This window comes from Anser brachyrhynchus, assembly GCF_964034855.1.
Source record: "Anser brachyrhynchus genome assembly, chromosome: 1".
Lineage (NCBI taxonomy): Eukaryota > Metazoa > Chordata > Aves > Anseriformes > Anatidae > Anser > Anser brachyrhynchus.
Genome location: NC_137694.1, coordinates 85,039,865 through 85,055,345, shown reverse-complemented (window position 1 = coordinate 85,055,345; position 15,481 = coordinate 85,039,865). Strand labels below are relative to the sequence as shown.

The 15,481-nt window shown below is 37.0% G+C and overlaps 1 protein-coding gene across 10 annotated transcripts in view; it reads left to right on the top strand.

Moving 5' to 3' along the window:
- GBE1 (1,4-alpha-glucan branching enzyme 1) overlaps positions 1 to 15,481 on the top strand; it is a 181,608-nt gene that overhangs the window by 98,034 nt on the left and 68,093 nt on the right. For all 10 annotated transcript variants that reach the window (XM_080571324.1, XM_080571319.1, XM_080571326.1 and 7 more), the window contains 4 exons: positions 5,799 to 5,914; positions 6,132 to 6,259; positions 10,779 to 10,877; positions 14,272 to 14,382. In XM_080571324.1, the coding sequence (XP_080427450.1) occupies positions 5,799 to 5,914; positions 6,132 to 6,259; positions 10,779 to 10,877; positions 14,272 to 14,382 (454 nt within the window). The remainder of the gene's footprint in view (positions 1 to 5,798; positions 5,915 to 6,131; positions 6,260 to 10,778; positions 10,878 to 14,271; positions 14,383 to 15,481) is intronic.

The following is a 15,481-nucleotide window of genomic DNA, read 5'->3' as shown; positions in this document are numbered from 1 at the left end:
GGTTACTAGTCTTCTGTTTGGCACTGTCAACATCTTTGCTGTATCTCAGAAGATGAACTGTCTGCTTTCAGTATTACGAATTCTGTACAGGTAGCAAAGTGAGCATAACCTAATCAAGTGAAACAGAAAGGTCATGGTATGGATCCATTTCTCTTTAAAACAAACAACAAAACCTCACAATGCAGAGAACAGAGGTACAGTAATAAGATTGTAGGTAGTAAGTGGAGAAGGAGAAGACTGAGGTAATTAAGATATTTGATAACTGAGAAAAAAGCTCGGGGGTAGATCTAGAGCTAATACTTTAAATTCAGAGGATTCAGGGGAAAAAGGTGGTTCTCTTCATCAGATGTTGCTGAAAGATGCAGGTAAGTTGTCTTTAATGATCCAAGCTTCCCGTTAAGGAAATCTTGAGACAGTGACACTGGTAAAATGAGAGAATTGCAAGCTTATACCTTTAAACTTTCCCAAGAAAGTTCAATATGAGTAGCATTTTTCCAAGCTTGTTTGTGAATAAAGGTCTACTGTTATTGAAAGTGTTAGTTTCAGGCTTCATCCCTGTACTTCCATCTCTGTGATGGAGAGAAGTAAAGACTTTCCAACCGACGCATGTAACCTCTAAGTTCTCCTTGGCTCTCAGCTCACTTTTACTCTACAACAACTTGAACTGCTTGACCAAAGGGAATATGACAACAAAGATTGTCCATTGGATTGGTTGTCTGTACTGGGAATATGTTTTTCTTTTATTAATTAAAAACAACAATTTGAATAGTTCAAGAATTTTGTAGTAATTTTGAAAGCTTTTATCAGATAAATTCTCCTGCAACTAGAATTTAATAGGAACTTAGAAGCTCTTTATATTACTTTGTCCTTGGAACATTGTCACATCCTTGGAACATGTGTCAATTGCCTTTTTGTTTATTTTAAAATAATGTTAAAAAATCAGTTCATGATAAACAAAAACCTTATTGTCCTGTAACGTCTCACCTCAGTATTATTGATATCTGTGCCACTAAGATTATTAGTTCATATTCTTTGTTTTCAGAATAAGCTTTTTCCTTAAAAATTATTTTGTCTCAGTATTAGTTTTGAAATATGATTAAACGTAATGTTGCTGAAATGTAATGGCTTGTTTCCTTCCTGGCTCTCCAGAAGGCAGCCATGCTATGCATTCTCAGAAATCCTGTGTCTGGGGAAAGTAGCACTCTACACCTGTGCCTCTGTGGTTGTTCCTGTGGGGAAAAGAGTCAACTCACTGCTTCTTGGGACTGATGCAGGTGCAGTGATGTGTTGCTGCTAACCCCTTCTGCTTACAGATCACCATAGGCCCCAGGGGGATAGCTCTGTTTTCTGCACAGTTCAATTCAGAGCCATAACACAGCTTGGATCTTGATCTATGCTGAGCAGAAGCTCTTTTGGTCTCTTGATGGCTGTTTCAAGTTCTGTTGAATGATACAGAGAGGTTTATGCTCACATAGAAAGGCATTTTGTAGGATTATGAGTGCAGATATCAAGTGGTCTAGCCATGGTAGTGGGAATCTTGCCTCAGCTAACAAGTGAGTGTCTGCTCTGCTGCTGCTGCTTCTCGGTCCCTCGTGGCTGGCGATGCTGGGTGTGTTGGTGACGGTACTAAGTGGAGGAGAGCAAGGAATCACTTTTCCATGTAAAAGAAGGAGGTGGATGTACACGGTTTATTCTTTTTGTTACTTTCTTCCAAATAGGGGTAATAGCTGTTACCTTTTGTATTGCTCTTTAAACAAAGTGCCTCTGAGTAACAGGTTAAAAGGTATATACTGACTAACAGTACAGGGAAGAAAAGAAAATCTCCGTATCAACTCTGTGCTATACATGCTTCGTTCAGAAAATAACTTTTAATCGGGTTCACTGGAAGTTAGCATTATCAGACTGAATGCCAATTCCGTTATTATTATGTTTAGTAATCCTTTGCTGGAAATTAAGCCAGTCAACTGTTGAAATGTTAGGGGATAATTCCAAAAGTAATATTTCAGCAATTCAGTGCTGTTATGTGTTAAGTTAATTATACACTAAGAATTGAAAACAGGTAAATCATCATAAGTGTCTAGATTCTTATATTGTCAGCAGTTCCACGCATTTTCTATAATACATAATAAATGCAGTTCCTGAATGTCAACATTAATATGGTTCAAGAACTGCAGCTTCAAACTGTTTTAGGTACAGACAATATTATTATTATTTTTTTGTTCATAGTGACAAAATTTAACTGGTTTAAATGCATTACTCGCATCTGAATATTTCATGTTCATCATGGATTGGAATTTAGATTTTTTTCAGAACAAATCATTATTTTGCTGTCTTATTAGTACAGGAGTAGAAAAATAAGGATTGTAATTTATAAGCAGTACCACAGGTTTTCTGCTGACCTAGTACAGGAAAGTTGTTAAATTCCTCATCACCTTGTGAAACCAGGTCATCTAAGTAGATGTATGCTCATTTCACTTAAAGCAAATTTCTCAGTTGAAATGTGTAAGTTACTGGCCCGAGGGTGGGGGGAAAAACAGTAAGAGTTCTCTGAAAAGATCTTCTTTGTTTTGAATAATGTCTGAGTGAATTCTGAAGTGCTTTAATTTACACTGTAAATCATTCGGTTCCTTAATGTTAGTATAGCATATATTTTTCTCTTCTTTGATGGAAGCATTGAAAGAACTTACTAAATTTTATGGTATGCAAAAATGTGACAGACTGTTAGGATATAAGTTAAGATATGACTTCTGCTCAAAAGAAATTACATTTTTAATGAATGCTATACTGTTTGCATATCTGTCTGTAAAATTAGTGAATTTTTCTTTTAGAAATGTTCCTGAGTTTTTGCTTATATGGTGGATATATTTCAATTATGCTATGATTTTAGCCTCTACCGCAATTCTGCGAAGTTTTGTTACTTATGTCAGTTTCTATTTCTAATGCTGGTGCTCCCATAAACAAATTGACTTGGGTGAAATCACAAACCTCTGTATGATTTGTGAGTTGCATGTTTCTTTGAAACCGTTGTTCAGTCTCTTATTTTGGAGTTATGTGGTTATCTCCCTAAAGGTCACATTATTGCTAGGTGACATTATTGCTAGAAATTCTCTTAATTTCCCCCCTGCCCCCAAGTTTATATGAGAAACAGAGTTTGTTTGTTTGTTTATTTATTTACAATCTTCTCTCCCATGTGCAATCAGATGGCTGAAAAACATCTGCTGCTCCTACTCAGGTTTTTGAAGTCATCAATTAGCTAACTGATCTTCTGGTTCAGCAAATTCATCTTGTTTATTCTTATCTGCAGTCACTTTCTCATGTAAAAGTCATTACAATTTATTTTCATAATGGTTCTACATCTTTTTTTCCAAAGATCAGTTTTCAGTGCCAGCAGTTGTGGAAAAATTACATATGTTACCCATCTTGGGAACTGTGTGTTTTACAAATGTGCAAATCCTCTTCACCATCTTAAGAATTTTAAGGTTATAAAGTCAAGCAGTCTGTAATGAGGAAAACCAGCTCCCAAGTCTGACTGGTGCTTGTGGCAATTAAACTACTCTTTGTACATGTATTATCTTAATCTTGAGAGATTATTTTTTATCACTGTGAGCAAAAATCAGCAGTAGCTGTACAGCGTTCTGTACAGCATTTAGCTAACAGCAAAGAGCTTTCTGCAAATTTGATGCTGGTCAGGAAAAGATACAGCAAGCATTAGTAAAAAGCTGCATTTTTAAAGTGACAAGTTTACCAGTTCACAAGGACGTCAATACCTTTCTAATCCTTTCACTATCAGAGCATTATCTTTCTTTATTTTTCATTCATTGCAAATCATTTCACCTTAGAAATAAGAAATATATGAAAGGTTCTATAGACAAGCTACAGAGATCTTCCTACTGTAGTATTATCTTGTGAATTAAATATTTGGCTGGAAAAAAAGAGTCATGTAATACATGCCCCCAAGAGGTATTAAATTATTGAATCGAGACAATATGTTGATTTGCATTTCCTAGCTTTGGAATTTATGATTTGATAATACTTCTATTTTTATATAGTGCAGTGCATGTGAAAAAAAGTAGAAATATTTTAATCACATTGAGGTAAATAAAAATTGGCTGTTCACTGAGATCAGGATTTTATCAGCTTCATGGTGTGTCTAGGGTGTCCCCATGTTTTCAGATTTAAAGCAGCATTCATATGAGGAAGGTTCTGGAAGAAGGAAGGAAGGTTGGGATGTTAGTTTGCTAAAACCAGTTTGTTTCTTGTGTTATAATTGCCTCATGAGTGTACTGCCTCTGGTATCTGCTAAATGAAACATAGAAAGGGACACCTTCATTGGCTAGCACCAGCTGTGTGCATACGTAAATTATAATAGTGATACAGCCTAATGCACTTTGTGCTAGGTGTACCCCTTCCATCTCACCCAGCAGAGGGTGATGGGTGAAACCCTGCATGCTTCTGTGGAGCTTCCCCTTCTCCTTGGGCACAAACTTGGTAACAGGTGGGATTGTAGTTATGCTGTGTTGGGAAATTGATATGAGATGAGCTGTAATGCTGGCAAATGTTGAAGACATGGGCAAAAAGGCATTCGGCACCTCATGGGGTTAGTTGAGATGGATGAGCTGCCTGGAGCCTTAGTTCGCAGGAGATGCACCTGATACAGCCTGAGCTGAGAGTGTCAGAGGGCAGGGGCACAGCAGGTGACCAAGGGAAGCAAGACACGTGTGGTTTTGAAACTACTAAAACCATTGCAGGTCTTAGTAGTTTCAGTAGGAAAACTGTTTGAGAAACCATTCTGTTCTTTGTTACGAATTCTGTTTACAAATGCCTCTATGTGCTTAATCACTTTGAAAACTCTTTTATATTTATGTTTTACTGTCCGTGCCTTGTTTGTGTGTTTGTTCCATACCATTGCTGTTGTTCTGAATTGCAGATATCTCCTCAACTTCCATTAGTTTGCACTTTAAGAAGTTCTGTAACACGGTAACACAGCAGATGATTTGGTGCTAAAAATCTACTGATGATGTGTGATTTGCATGCATAATTTAAGGAAAAGGAAAAAAAGTCAACTTCTGTTTGGCCTAGGAATTACTGTAAATCCATAAAATCTTGGGAAATAAATCCTACCTCATATACTTTCCCTTTGAGTACCTAAAGGGGGCCTACAGGAAAGCTGAGGAGGGACTCTTTGTCAGGGAGCATGGTGACAGGAGAAGGGGTAATGGTTTTAAACTACAAGTGGGTAGGCTTAGATTAGATGTAAGGAAGAAATTCTTTACTCTGAGAGTGGTGAGGCACAGAAACAGGTTGCCCAGAAAAGCTGTGGATGCCCCATCCCTGGAGGTGTTCAAGGCCAGGATGGATGGGGCTTTGGGCAACCTGGTCTGGTGGGAGGTGTCCTTGCCCATGGCTGGGGGATTGGAACCAGATGATCTTTAAGGTCTCTTCCAACCCAAACCATTCTATGATTCTATGATTTTTCCATTCCGTTTTATGAGATCTTTTCTCACAGAGTATAATTGTCTTTAGAGATGCAGATGTACAGTGACACACATTGTATTAAAACATGTTAAAACTATAACCTATATAAGTGTGTATATATAGGCAGCTGTGTATATATAGATATTGTAAGCTCCCATCTGCAATCTTAATTATGTGCAGTAAAAGGGATTCAAGGAATGAGGAAAAAGACATTGAAAAGGTAAAAGTCCAGTATAAGTAGTCTATATTCAAGTGAGGAACACTATATAATGAACTCCAGTTACTTTCACAGTTTCTAAAATTTTTCATTTATGTTTTTTCAGCTGGGAAGTTTTGAGATTCCTTCTTTCGAATTTGAGAATGTGGATCGAAGATTATGGCTTTGATGGCTTCCGATTTGATGGTGTTACATCTATGCTGTATCACCATCATGGGATTGGTAAGTAATTTGGTCAACTCTAATCTAAGTAGTCCTGTTATAGTTCTGTTGCTGTGGAAATGGTGATACAAAAGTTCACTGAACGCTCAGAATTCAGACTTGCTAATATCTTATTGTGCTGTTATATTGACAGATTTGAAATTATGAATAACAATTCGCATATAGTAAAATGTGTTTAAAAATGTAACTGTGTCCTTTAAACTTCATGTTTTAATAGGCACGGGATTCAGTGGGGATTACAATGAATATTTTGGCCTACATGTGGACGAAGATGCTTTGTGTTATCTAATGCTGGCCAACCACATGGTTAACTTCTTGCATCCAGAATGCATAACCATAGCAGAGGTAAAATCAGAATTTACCATACTCAATGACATAATATTGATTAGTTTGCTTTGGGATGTGAATTTCCTGGTAATTATCAAGTCACACTTCAGGTACTCAAGGAACAACATAAGCTGACAAATGTTAATTAGGAGACAGACTTTGTCTTGTGAGGAAAAACAAGTGGAATACACATTTTGTGAATTTTCTGTGTTATTGGGTCATTAACTGATGTGGGGATTACCCCTCTCCCCCCAGTCTCCTTGAATTTGTAATGAGGTTTGTTTTCATTAGTTTAAAGTTTTTGTATGATTGCCATTTGTCACTAGCAATTCATGGTACTAAAGATTAACAGCCCTTGCACTGTTTCGCTTATTTTGGATTATAATGGCATAGTTGACAACTGTTCTTCATAATAATTGTGGTAAATTTATAAATGCTGAATAAGTGTGCTAACTTATATTTAGTATTAAATTTCCCTAGGTTTTTGAGGGAATAAATAGGCTATATTTAAGTTGGTTGAGTTTTCAATGATATTTTATCTCTAGCTAAACGAGTAATTCTTGTAAACCTTGAGGATTCTTCTGTTGTTATATTTAAATATCTTTTCATTTAAAAAAAAGTTGCATCTATCTCATATCATTATGGACTATACAGATTGTTAATAAAACATTTTTGGATTAGAGTTCCTAGTTCCTCTTTGGGAAAAGAAAATTGTGCAATTTTTATTTTTTTTTTACTTTTGATAAGTTTGCATTATAAACAAAAACAGCTAAAAGCTTAATGGCAGGCTATCAAAAACAGCATCTGGTAAGCAATTAATAATAAAGTTGAGGTTGTTTCATTCATCTGTAGGCTTATTTGAAGTAAGTTATTGTGGGAGTGAGACGGCTTATTTTCTAGGAAGACAGATTATAACCAATTTTAAGTTCAATCTGCTTATATTACCTGGTTTAAGAGTTGTTTTTATTTTTAATAATATGCCTCTTCAGTTTCTCGTGCTTGAGTTGAAAACTGCTTCTGTTTCAATATGATATTCTTCAGCTTGAGGCAGTCACTATACGGAATAGAAATTTGACTAATGTGTTCCATGGTTAAAGGAGACTTTCAGAAGGAGGAACTGTTGGCATAACTGAAAATCGCAAAAAGCAATGAAGAATTTCTGCTTTCTTACAATGATGATGGAATGAGAGCCATATGAGTAAAATATTTTTTTGTATAGCCATAATTAATGATAATATATTCCTTAATCATTTGATGGATAACTTGCACAGCTTTTTAATATTCTGTGCATTCACCATCTTAGTAGTTCCTAAATTTTTAGATATTACTGACTGTATGCTTATTTTTCATTTGTTTTTTTACTTAAAACTGGGATTAAGATTTTGTATAATTAGAAAAAAAAAGTGTTAAGGAAAAATTAAAACCTTCAGGCATGATGTAAAAACAAACAGGCAAAAAAATCCCTCCTGCAGTGATTTCATTTTTTTATATGCAGCTCATGTCAAACTAAGGTGTGAGCAACTGCTTAGAAATTGGCAACTTATATTTGGATATGAAGATATGCTGAATATAGTAATATTGGATTTTTTTAGTGTTCAGGCAAACTCTTCAGATATAGGTGGATATAATAAATACTAAATTTCCAATTTTATTTCCCTAAATATGACTTTAAAAATTGTGAATAAAGTCAGTTGGTGCTATTTAAATCTCAGATGCACAGCCTTGGCCTGGTAGACATCACAACATTGCAGAGAGAGGCTTTTATTTCAGGTCTGATGTTTTGGAGAGGGTCAGTCCTGCTTTTATTCTTTGACTGATTTAGGAGACCTATTCAATTTCCTTTTCTAGTATCTAAACATTTGGAAAGAAAATCTACTTTGCTAATCTTTAAGATTTACAGCATGTGGAATCGCTAGTCTTAAGGAGCAGCTGAGGGAATTGGGGTTGTTTAGTCTGGAGAAGAGGAAGCTCGGAGGAGACTTTACTGCTCTCTACAACTACCTGAAAGAAAGGTGTGGAGAGCTGGGGATCGGCCTCTTCTCACAGGTAACTAGTGATAGTACTAGAGCGAATGGCCTCAAGTTGTGCCAGGGGAGGTTTAGGTTGGAAATTAGGAGACATTTCTTCACAGAAAGAGTAGTCAGCCATTGTGTTGCCCAGGGAGGTGGTGGCATCACCGTCCTTGGGGATGTTTAAGGAGAGGTTGGATGTGGTGCTTAGGGACATGGTTTAGTGGGTGACATTGGTGGTAGGGGGATGATGGTTGGACCAGATGATCTTGGAGGTCTTTTCCAACCTTAATGATTCTATGATATGAAGATATTTACATAAGGAGAATCAGTGTTGTTAAAAAAAAGAAAAAAAAAAAGGTACAGGTGCAGAAATTCTTTTCGCAGCTAGTTTTACACTTTTAAAACTGCTTGTACTTTCCTTCAGTATGGCTATCCCCATACTTAACTCTGCTATTAATTTTCTTCAGTAAATTGGAAGAGTGAAATTGTGTGTGAAATATATAAATATTGATAAATACTTCAAAATAAATAATAGATATGTTCATTTATGAAGAGAACTAGTGTAATCTAGACTAACTTCTTGCTCAAAGTAGGTTCAACACTGAACTTGCACTAGGTTGGTTGCTCAGGGCTTTGTCTAGTTGGTCTTGAAAACCTTCAAGGACATATCTCACACCACTCTGAGCAACCTGTTCCAGTGCTTATTTATTGGAACCTTGTAAGTGTTTGTATGTTTGTTATCCTTATATCCAGCTAGAACCATCCCTGTATCAATTTAGGACCTTTGTCAGTTTTTCTCCTGCTGTCTGTCTCACAAAAGAGTCTGGCTCTGTCTTTCTCGGTAGCCTCCTCAGGCACTGGCTGCTGTTTGGTCCCCTGTAGCCCCTTCTTCCCCTGACTGAGCAACTCCTTTCCCTCAGCCTCCCTTCCCAGGGCACGTGCTCCAGGCCCAGCTGTCCTGGTAACCTCCTCCTAAACTTCCCAGCAGTTTTGGCATGGTCTGTCTTTAACTGAGGACAGGGGTAAGGAGCAGAAAGTGGATGCAGTTTTCTCTGTGGTCTAATGACTGCTGAGTGAGGTGTGATAATCCCTTCCTTTGATCCCCTGTCTTTTCACTCAGCTGAGGATGCTGCTGGCCATTTCTGCTGCCAGAACAGGCGGCTGGCTCATGCTCAGTGTGCTGTTAGCCCAGGGCCCTTCCAACAGAGCAGCTCCCTGGCCTGTCAGTCCCCAGCCTGCCCAGGGCATTAGTCCATCCCAGGGGCAGGATTTGGCATTTGCCCTTGTTGAACTTCCTGAGGTTGCTATTGATCAATTCTTAGAGCCAGTCAAGGTACCTCTGGATGGCAGCCCACCTTCCTTCTGCATTCCACACCTTCCCCAAGGATGCCATCCATGAGCTTTATGATGTTATGGTCTTTTTCTTCTCCTAGGTCAACATAGGCAAGTGGCCATGTGTGTGTATATATATATATATATGTATAACTCTAAGTGCAAATACATTTTTCAGTCTGAAGTGAAAGATTTCGACATGGAAAGTCCAAATCTTGCTTTGTTAATACAGATTTTGCATTGAGTTAAGGTTCTGGTTTAAGATACTTTTCTGGGGATCTCTTGCGTCTTCATCTAGTCTAATGCAGCAGTTGGGTTGAAAACTGGATTGAATCCAGAAAACCAGTGAGCTTCCTAATTAAGCCACAGTTCTAGTCAAAATTTAATTCCATAAACTCTTGAGTAGACACGAAAGCGGTGTACGTTAATCCATAACCATTGTGGCGGAATGACTTCTCACTTGCATAAGGTAATACAGCTGAGTGCTGGTAGGTATTTTGCAATTATGTGGGGATTTGCATTTTCTACACAGATAAGTGAACTTTAGAAGAAAAGATGTTATGTGACACAACTCTCTAATAAAGTGGTGAAATAAATACTTATTTTAAAAAACTTTGAATGGCAAATTTAAGAGTGATCAGCCTCCATGAACATGAAACTGGAAAACTATGCAATAAGAGCATGTTACTTTCCCGGGTTAGCTGGATCAATGGTTTTGTTTTTGTGTTTAGGGAAAGGGTAGAGATTGTATTTTTCTTTCTGACTGTGGTTTATTCAGCCTCTTATTTTTATGCCATTCCTTATGCAAACTATCAATAAACAAAATGAAAGTTTAATTTGTCTCTTGTTGACTACTTTCTACTTGCTATTGATTACTTGGAGCTCAAGAGAGCTAATTATTTCAAATTCTGCCTCTACTAAGGTCTCTTTCTCTTCAAATATCTGTTCTATTAAAATGCTTTGTAGTAGAGTATTTGATGAGACAAGCCATAATGCTATCCTGTAACTTTTGCATTCAAACAGTAAGTCTCGGTGTTGTGATCACCTGATTTTTCTCCCTTCCCTTCTCCCCCCTATCAATCTTTGAAGGTGTTTAGTTTACAGAGTGCCTGTGTACTACTGTGCTACTGTATGGTGGAAAGTCTGAACTAGTGATTGCAATGCTAGCCAAATTATGTTGTGTTTTATTTAAGGACGTTTCTGGAATGCCAGCTCTTTGCCGTCCTGTTGCAGAGGGAGGAGGGGGATTTGATTATCGACTAGCCATGGCTATTCCAGATAAGTGGATACAGGTAAGAAAAGGTGTTCTAAAAATATGTTCTGCTCTTCAAAGTGGTGTGGTTCTCTAACTACACATACAGAGAAACACTTTGGAATTCTGCTGATGAATTTTAGTCTCCCTCATCTGTTAACTTAATGCCCTATTAAAATAAGTTCTGACAGTCTTGAGTACAGATATTAGTGGCTGAAATGAGAGCTGTCAGATATCATATCTTAGATTTCAGAAGATGAGTAACATCATAGGCTATTCTTTGCATTCTAGCTGATTTTTTTCTTCATAAAATGCAGTAGGCATAGATTCATTTGGTTTGAAATAACTTGTATCTTGCAGCATGTGTAGTTGTTGTGGTTTAACCCAGCTGGCAGCTAAACACCACACAGCCGTTCGCTCACCCTCCCCCCTCCCTCTCTGGGATGGGGGAGAGAAACGGGAAAGTGAAGCCGGTGAGTTGAGATAAAGACAGTTTATTAAGACAGGAATATAATAATAACAATAATAATAATAGTGATAATGATAATAGTATTAATAATAATAATGTGTAAGAAAACAAGTGATGCACAATGCAATTGCTCACCACCCGCTGACCGATGCCCGGCCTATCCCCGAGCAGCCGCCCCCCACCCCGGCCAGCCACCCCTATATATTGTTTAGCATGACGTCAGATGGTATGGAATACCCCTTTGGCCAGTTTGGGTCAGCTGTCCTGGGTCTGTCCCCTCCCAGCTCCTGCTGCACCCCCAGCCTGCTCGCTGGCAGGACAGAGCGAGAAGCCGAAAAGTCCTTGGCCTGGTTTAAACAGTGCTCTGCAACAATTAAAACATCAGCATGTTATCAGCGCTCTTCTCATCCTAATCCAAAACATAGCACCCTACCAGCTACTATGAGGAAAAATTAACTCTGTCCTAACTGGAACCAGGACAGTAGTCTATATTGAATGTGAACAGGTAAATAATTTATGTGCACATGGTTATCTCATTAAAAACAAACAAACAGAAGCATACATTGAACCCTACTGAAATTGGGCATAACAGTTGGCATGGAGCATAGATAGAGCTGAAAATTTAACCAAAGTAATCACAGGCAAATTACACTAACACCACCAATCAGTACCAAGGGGTTACAAAAAGAATAATAAGTCTGTAAATGCTCTTCAAGAACAATAATGTACTAATAAACATTGACTTTGATAAGGATTAAAATCACCTTTTCCTTAATACAGAGGATCACAAGAAAAAGAATGAAAAAATAAATGATCTCAAAAGGCCTTTACTGATGTTTTAGAGACTGCTTTTCGGTTAAATACAAGATTGCATCCAAATCCTTGGGTGTATCATGATAATCTGAAAACAGTAAATGTTTTATATGAGCATTAATGCCTCAATAAATGTAGTGAGTAGCTTAAAATAAAAAGTGAATTAACTTATCTTCAGCATCTTTCACTTTCGTAACTAGGAGGTAGAGGGCAGATTGGTTGAAAAATAGTTTTTAGACTTTTTTTCATGTGGAAGACAAACTTGCCAGCTTTTCTAAGAGCATCACTACACTTCAGAGTGTGTAGTTTATATCCTGGAATGCAGTGAGGGCTCATAATTCTGTAGTAACAAAGAAAAAACCTTGTTGTGATGGTCTTGGTGGTTATTTTTTTCCTTCTGCCTTCAGCTTCCCTACCACTCTTTGACTGGTAAAGATGAGTGATTTCCTGGGTAGTTAAAAATATTACACAGGGAAGAAAAAAAAAAGACTAAAATTTTAGAAGAAAACTTTTTATCTATAATAACCAATTATAATCTATTTTGGCAATCTCTGCTGTGAGCTGCTTATTTTAATTTTTAATATACAGAGAGGAAGCATGCCTATCCTGCAGTAAGTTCTGTTCTTTAACTGGGGAGAAAAGCTTCCAGAAACAGCAGGTGAATGTTTGGTATGCTGATGGGATGTTGGGTGTAAATTCAGCTATTATAGTCTAGGCTGTTTCCCAGCATACTCTGATTATTTAGGAGTGTGATTGTGCAAGAACATAGGGACATGCAGGCAGAAATCTTCTCGATGAGGAAACTGCAAATAAGTAATCACAACAGAAGATCTTGAAGTGGAAAAAGAGCTTATGTGTGTACTTCTGTTACTCCACTTCTCAAGACAACAGTAAAGCTAAAAGGACTGGAAGAGTAAACTTAGAAGCAAGGTCTATCAGCTGTGTTTTTTTTCTTTTTTTTTCTTCTTTTTTTCTCCTAGACTGCTTGCTTACATTTTTCTCCAGCTCTTAAGTATGTACCTTCTAAAAGCATGTTTTTCTGGGCGACTTCCTAAAAGCAGTTTTAGACCTGAAGGATCTCCAGGGATCCATGAACTTGTTCTGAGGGATTTGTAAAAAGTAGTTGCTGTAACAGTGGGTTCAATAGGTCAGGTTAAACATAGATGTAGTATATAACATGATGTTGCATAGGTACCTGAATGTTTTCAGGGCAAGAACTCAGGCTGGGGGGAAAAGGTTGTTTAGGAGTACATGGTCAGTTAAAATCGGAATGTTAAATTTGACAGGATCGTATCAGCCTTCTTTGTCACTGCCTTTTTCTCTTTTTACCTGTCATGTACATGACATATACCTTTTTATGTATATATCATGCATATATATATATACATGTTTAAACTGGAGTGAACAATGGAGAATGATAAAGCCCTATAGAAAAAAGAAAACGCTGAAATTAAGCTATATTTAGAAGAGGAAAATAGCATCATGTGAGGCAGAAAATTGCTATTGATGTGATTTAATTGTTAAATTGCTTAAAAAAGAAAAAAAAGCTAACACGGCAGAAAATAAAGTATGTTTTGTATTCCAAAACTCAGGCATTCAAACTGGTTTGGAACTGAGCTGGAATTTGCAGATCAGGGAACATGGAAGTCCCTGTGCTAAGCAGATTCTCGTTTTATTGTACGCTTCATGGCAACAGCATAGGTACAATCTTGCAACGTGCCACTCTCCACAACACAGCTCAGTACTTAAGCTATAGTTACGAAGGATGGTGCCATATGCTAAGGTTACTTGAAATACAGGACATCTTTCAATACCTTGCATAGGTAGGTCTGTACAGATAATTCTTCCCAGTTTTTGGTGCAATGTTCTCTTGCAGCTCATAAATCATATGGCCCACTGTATCAAAGGACTCACATGATAGGTGCCAAGTCCTATTTTCCCTGTTGATACATGGGAGTACAGGAGAAACAAAGTATACAAGTCATCTCTTTGGATTAGCAGAGAAAGCTTATCACTGCAAAGCTTGGTAGCAGGAAAAGTTGTAGTTCACAGTTCATTGGAAATTGCTGTGCCAAAATAATGAAGAAAGGCAGTACTGTGCTTTTACTTAAACAGAAATAACCTCTGAATGATATTTCCTTTATTTCTGTAGATCATTAAGGAACTGAAAGATGAAGACTGGAATATGGGAAATATTGTGTATACGTTAACGAACAGACGGTATGAAGAAAAATGTATTGCATATGCAGAGAGCCATGACCAGGTATGGTACCTGTTGTTTTTCATATATAAGCAAGTAAAAGGTGAAGTTTAGAGGTTTAGCTGGTTTTTGTTTTTAACACAAAGGATAAGAAGGACAGAAGGATAAGTAACAATTTCAGAGTTGGGCAGGTCTGGTATGCTGCTTGGTTTTTTGTTGTTCTTTTTTATTTTGGTTTGGTTTTGAACTTCCTTTTTAGTAAAGGAATCCTGCCTTGCATGGGTGTGTTATCTTTTCAGTTTTGTTTTTTAACAAATAAATTCTAGCTTCCTCTTCATCCTGCCTGTCATAGGACATAGGAAGACATAAAACACATGCTTTCTAAAAATCCACTTTCTATAAGGTAGGCTGAAGCACTGTTTATGGTAAGTGTTAAACAAGATGACAATTTAGCAAATTTGCTCACTGAATCAATGTTTGAAATGTTTTTATTCCCTTCAAGAAAATGTTTACTCTCTGAAAGGATTGCAAACCCCAATCCTATTTTAAGATCTAAATGGAGTATTCTTTAACAGTTTGATTCAAAACACAGCAATTCTAATGGTTCTGTATATGGAAAAACAGAAAAGTAATGATGAGTTTGGATAACACTCATCTCCTACAATCTTTCAGTGTTGAAAGTGGGGTTTTTTTTTTTTGTTGTTGTTGTTCTGAGGAATCAGAAAACATGATGGTTGAGAACTTCAAAATTTTAAACTTAAAAATAAATAAATAAAACAGTTTTCTAATAAAAAGCTTAAATAACCTACCTTCAACTCTTTGCCCTATGTAAGAGATGGACATTTCCAATACCTTTTATGATATAAATCAACAAAAGTGTCTAAAATTACAGCTATATTATATTTTAAAAATAATTTATCAGCTTTCTTTACTGTGCCTATTTGCCTTCCTATCATCGAGATTGTTATACAGTGTTCACATAAAGCGTGAGAGCAGAGTCCAAGTCCTGGTTAAGAACTTCAGGTATTACATGGAAATGCATATTTTTCTGATTATATGCTTTTAGTAAAGGTGATCCTTCGTCCTGGTGTGACATGCATAACATTACTGTTGCTGTTGTTTTATTTCGTGCTGGATTATATCAATAGTTTTTCATATGACA